A 6,000-nucleotide genomic window follows, 5' to 3' on the forward strand; every position below is an offset into this window, starting at 1 on the left:
ATTTCCCTGCTAGAAATGCCTAGAATGGGTAAGAAACGATGGTCTTGGTGATAGTGTCCATATTCAAAGCACTTCTTTGTAGCCCTAGTGCTGGCTTCCTGTGGGGCACACCCTGTGGACTTGGTGTTTGGCAAGGGTGTGAAAAGGAAAGTGTTCTGTGACCTCAGGCAGCTTCCTCCTCCTGGGACATTAAAAAAAGTATATATATCTTTATTATTGAAAATTTTACAATGTTCCCCTTTTCCCCCTATGGAATGCCCTCTCTGACCTGTCTTTCACTTGTTGTCTGTCCATGGTTATGCATACGTGCATAGAAATTCTTTGGTTAATCTCTTCTCCACCCCCCTGCTGCCGTCCTGGGACATTTAAAAAAAACTGGAAATGAGAGGTGGTTGGGTGCAAGTTGAATGTTCTGACCAGTCTCTCTGATTGCAGCCTTGCCTCACTCACAGAGCTCTCCAACTGTCAGCAGCACCTGCACGAAAGTGCTCTATTTCACTGACCGCTCACTTACACCCTTCATGGTCAATATACCAAAGAGGTAAGAGTCTTGGATCTATTTCTCTTTTTAAAAGGGCAGGAAGGCAGAATCATTAGTTACTGCCCATCCATCTAACCAGTTTGAGAAGCTGTATGGTGTAGTGAGGAGAGCACAGGGCATAGAGCTTCTAGTTTCAGCTTTACCAGGGGCATTACAAGGGACAAGTCATGATCTGCTAGGCACAGATACAACAAATATGCTTCCAATCTTGATATGCAAATAGACTTCAAGTTAGGAAATAGTTTAAGTGCTCATAATAGCTCCTGCTGATAGCCATGGATTGCTGTCATTGATCTTTGTTACTATTTGATGACTACAACTACTGTATTGAGAAATCATATTAAAAGAAACTTCAAACTCTGGGCCAATATACTCCCTTCTAAGGTTAAAGGCTCTGAAATAAATATTTAAGCTGTGGAACCAGCTACTGAGAAAAGTGACAGGATTTCTCTTTCTTAGAGAGTCTGCTTTTACTTGGTCTGGGTTAGAAGGGAGTTCAACAAATTAGATTTCAGAGACCTTATGTCTTTTATCCAGAGACAAGGAAAAGAGTGATTTGGCTGTTGCTGAATAAATCTATTTTAAATTTTCAGATCACCCCATTTGTAATGCCATTTTTATTCCCTAATGGTGACTGGCTCACTAACCTCTGCTTTGTAGAATCATCTGGGTTATAAGGGGCAGTGACCTAACAAAACCAAGCTATTTCTGCCACAGGAGACCTTGGCAGGGGCCTGGGTTTAAAGCTAGCCTTATCTTTCCAACCTGTTGATAAACAGTCTATTTTAGAACTCTATTTGTTGCAGGCTGGGGGAGGTCACACTGAAGGATTTTAAAGCAGCTATTGACCGAGAAGGGAATCACCGGTATCACTTCAAAGCGCTGGATCCTGAGTTTGGCACTGTTAAAGAGGAGGTACAGTCTTCTTGGGGAGTCTGGGTGGTATTATTGGTCATTCCTGAACCCTAACGCCTTCTACTCAAGGACTAGTATCCATAAGTACCTGAGTCCTCTAACCAGGTCAGAGGAACTTCCCAAAGCCTCAGTCAGACCAGTCTGACTACTGTAGACTGAGAAGGTCAAGGAGTGGCCCAAGAAGTCTTTACTTCAAGGACTTAATTATTTTGACCAAACTTGTATAGAATTTTTTTTTATTGATTTTTCACAGAGAGGAAGAGAGAGGGATAGAGAGCTAGAAACATCGATGAGAGAGATACATCGACCAGCTGTCTCTTGCTCACCCCCCATCAGGAATGTGCCCGCAACCAATATACAATGACAGGAATCGAACCTGGGAGCTTTCAGTCCGCAGACTGACGTTTTATTCACTGAGCCCATCCGGTTTCGGCTAGAATTTTTATTTTAAGAAAAATAAAGGACCTGCGATTGAACAAAAGCTTGGCTTTGGGGTTCCTTTTGTATCTATAGTCAAATCTTAGAAAACGTTCTGCTTCCTATGTAGAGCAAAATAAAGAAATAGGCAGGAATATAAAGCTGTAAATAGTGGTGGTATTTTCTCAGATATGAAGGTGAGGAACTTCTGAAAAGTTAACTGTACTTATTCTTAACTCCTTGATTATTTTTTTAGCCTATGCTTCTCTTTATAGTCCCTCTGCTAAAAATAGACTTTTTTATGGAAAAGAGTTCTAGGTTATGGGGCATTCTAAGTGCTTTCATTGTAGTTATAGAATGAAGAGGGTTGGGAAAGCCAGGATTTTATTTTGTAAATAGTTCCTCACTGAAATTTTTTTTAAAATATATTTTTATTGATTTCTGATAGGAATGGAGAGGGAGATAGAAACATCATTGATCAGCTGCCTTCTGCATGCACCCTACTGGGGATTGAGCCTACAACCAGGGCATCTTTGTTTCTTTTTGATGACTATAACTTACTGTATTGAGAAATCATATTAAAAGAAACATGTATCCTTGACTGGAATCCAACCTGGGACCCTTCAGTCTGCAGGCCAATGCTTTATCCACTGAGCCAAACTTGCTGGGGCCTCACTGAAGTGCTTTAATAATCCTGTCCTATTAGTCACTCAGTAAATGAATTGAATGAATGAGTGAAAAGAACTGCATGAAAACAAGTTAAGATTCTTCTTTCTGACCAATTTTTCCCCCATTCTTGTTTTAATGTTTATACTGCTGCTTTCTCCTAAGAAGCCTAATGTACTATATGGTTCCTAATTTATGAATTCTTACCGTATATATTTCTGTGAGCAAAGTAGTGTTAGGAATGCTCTTATCATTTTATATACGTGGAACTAAGTAATTATATATATAATTTTTTTTTAACCTGTTATAACTTTAGGGAAAAAACCAAAGGGACATAAACTCTAACTCTCAAACTCAAAGCTTTCCTCTACACTTTTTCTTTTGCTATTCCTCACCTGAGGATATTTTTTCCATTAATTTTTAGAGTTGGGGAGAGAAGAGAGATATTCTCATATGAGAGACATCGATTCATTGCCTCCTGCATGCACCCCAACCAAGCTTGGGATCAAACCTCCAACCCAGGTACATGCCCTTGACTGAGAATCAAAGCCACGATCCTTTGGTGTGCAGGTCAACACTCTAACCACTGAGAAACACTGGCCAGGGGTCCTCTATGCTTTCTTATCCTTCATATTTGAGGTCTCGTTTTTATCAGCAGCAGTTGTTTAGTGAGACTTCCTATCTTACTGTTCTTTTTTCATGATGGCTTTTTTTCTTTCTCTAGGTTTTCCATGATGATGATGCCATCCCTGGATGGGAAGGGAAAATTGTAGCCTGGGTAGAAGAAGACCGCGGGGAGAATTAATTCTAAGGATTAGATTTGGACTGGCGGAACTTGGCATGCCCTGGCTGCTTCACTCAGGAACGAGAACTAAAACTGGGATACCCTACAAAGTTTCTAGTTCTTGCTGCCAAAAGAGAAGCTTGTCCAAGTGTGACAGCCACAGGCCAGTCATTTCTGTGCCTGGTGTATGTGGTACTTCAAATCCCTGTCCAAATGTAGACCATGAATTCATCTGGAGTTCCTTGTCCGTGGGAACACAGTGTTTTATTCTACTCTGAGGACAACAAACCGAAGGCCTTAACCAATAGGATGGACGATTTTGCTCCTGTAGGGGCATGGCTGCTACTATCTGGAACCTGGGAATTGGATGCCTCACTCTGCTGTTATTTCAGTTGGTCTCAGTGGTTGCAGCAATCAGAGTCCAGCAATTGTACTCACAGACAAGGCCAAGATACCAGCTTTTTTGCTTCTTTGCAGCTATTACAAACCAAGAATAACTCATGGAGTGGTACCAAAGACGAAAGCCACTCTTCAGGAGCCTTTTGGACTGGACATGGATGGTACTGAACTGTTAGTTAGATGGAAAAAGGGCTGCCCATATTTGTGCTATATTGTGCTAAAACCAGAATTAAGTAAGACCTCGGGCTGCCTCTTGTGTCTTAACTGGATCTGCAACTTGTCCTTTAGCCCACAGGGCATAGTCCATGTACTGCTAGTTTTCTCTGGGGACTCTTCAACTTTAGAGCCATTTTCCCCCTTCCAACTGATGAATTTTATATTTGAAAGGAATAAGGAGTGAAAGGCTCCTTAAAAATCCAGGCGGGTATGGAAAGGTGCTGCTACCCATATCTTCTTGACTTTCTTTCTCTCATGACTTTCTTTAACTCATGGCATCTCCTTTGCAATTAAAAGGAGACAGACCATTCATTTCAGTATTTGTGGTTTATGAAGTATTGAGCATGAGTTACTGATCTGCCCTTCTTTAGTTCAAGGCCGGAGTTATTTTCTCATATATTTAGTCCGGGCTGATCCTTTAGGGCACAATAGAAACCATGGGGCATGGAGCATGAGTTGTAAATGGCAGGGCTGATTCTGGGTGAAAAAACCTAGAATCCTTTCTCATGTGTAACACTGTCAAGTGTAAAGTTAAAAAAATTGTTAAATTTCTAGAGATTACCCAATAACTTGGATTTTTCTCATTCATTCATCAAACACTATCAACCAGCCATCCAGAGAGAGAGAGAGAGAGAGAGAGAGGGAGGGAGGGAGGGAGGGAGGGAGATTTGGGGGGGGGGGGAGAGAGAGAGAGAGAGAGAGAGAATATGTTTGCCCTCCAAAAGCAGTCTGCCTGTGACCACCAATGTACACTGCCAACCAGGAGAGTTGGGCAGGTCAGTTCTGGGTTCTTGACCTGTCTGCCTCTAGTTCATCTTCCCTTTTCTGCCATTTCAACAGACTACTCACTCATTGGAGTTCTGAGGTGACATTTTGTTGTTTTATAAGGATGTGTTTGGAGAATTCTTTTGTACTCACTTGCTTTTTTGTCCGAGAACCATGTCTATTTTTATAATGAGTGTGATTTCTGTATATTCTCACGTTCTGTATACTGTGTCCATTGTCTGGAGAACCCAGTGGCTTTTATATGGGCTCTTCTTATCAGCCCATCTGGTTTCCGAATGAGCTTTATTTTATTACAGGCATACTAATGATAACTCACTCCTGTTCCAGTTCTACCTGTCATAGTTGTGGAGATGGTTTTACATAATCTATTTGATAGTTCTTCTAGCAGACAGAGATCAAAAGACACCTGATGTCTTCATGTAAGTTTACCTGGTCTTCTATTTGAAGGATGATTTTTCATCAGGAATGACTGAAAACTTGGGAAAATCAGTCATAAGTAAGAGTAATTCATTATGAAAGCACCCCGGTATATTGTTTATTTTTCCCAGAAAGTCTGGAGAAAAAGTCCTAATGTCACTAATTTGTCTGTTGCATGGATTTTAGTGTTTGCTATAAGACAGCATGAGGGTTATCAGGCCAAAATTCATTACTGTATTTCCAGTACAATTTACCTTGAGTGTCTGTCTCTTAAATCAATTTGTACTTGTCAGTTTTCTTTCAGCAAACATTCTTACCATCATGTAGAATCTACCTTTTCAGAGAAAATTAAATCAGAGCAAAATTTCAAAGTTCTCTAGCTTTCTTGTTTTTGTTTTTAATCTCTCTATCCTTTGGAAAAGGCGCTGCATGGCCTTAGTGCCTCCATAGAAAGCAGACGTTGAGTTCAGGGGAGAAAATGAGATAATTTTTTCCCTTTAGCTCATCAATCTCTTATGCACTAAGCACCTCCGTTATAGGATGTCACTCCAGTAATTCTTGTGTAAAATGTGTTGGGGCGGAGTGTGCATTGATTCATGCTGGTGTGAATAGTCTCCTTTTGGATACACTGTGGCTGTACTCTAGGAGGTCTCTTGACTTTCACAAGTATCATTCCCTATCGGTGTGGGGCAGTCCATCCTGCGACTGCTAAAGTTCTTTCTTTGAGAAATCTAAGGAACTAGAATGTTTAGAGTTCATAAAATAATCTCTATACCCTGTGAGATATTTTAAAATGATCCTCTTAGACAAACTAGTCTATTCAAAAGCTCAATTCCTTTAAAAGTTTTCATTTAAAAAC

The 6,000-nt window shown here is 40.6% G+C and overlaps 1 protein-coding gene across 12 annotated transcripts in view; it reads left to right on the forward strand.

Annotated features, from left to right (window-relative positions):
* The window catches only part of DIXDC1 (DIX domain containing 1), an 82,759-nt gene extending 77,244 nt beyond the window's left edge, over nt 1–5,515 (forward strand). For all 12 annotated transcript variants that reach the window (XM_084893889.1, XM_084893885.1, XM_084893887.1 and 9 more), the window contains 3 exons: nt 436–541; nt 1,348–1,456; nt 3,264–5,515. In XM_084893889.1, the coding sequence (XP_084750015.1) occupies nt 436–541; nt 1,348–1,456; nt 3,264–3,344 (296 nt within the window). In that variant the 3' untranslated portion in view covers nt 3,345–5,515. The remainder of the gene's footprint in view (nt 1–435; nt 542–1,347; nt 1,457–3,263) is intronic.
* The last annotated feature ends 485 nt before the right edge of the window (nt 5,516–6,000 follow it).

This window comes from Pipistrellus hanaki (genome assembly GCF_964339955.1).
Source record: "Pipistrellus hanaki genome assembly, chromosome: 9".
Classification (NCBI taxonomy): Eukaryota; Metazoa; Chordata; class Mammalia; order Chiroptera; family Vespertilionidae; genus Pipistrellus; species Pipistrellus hanaki.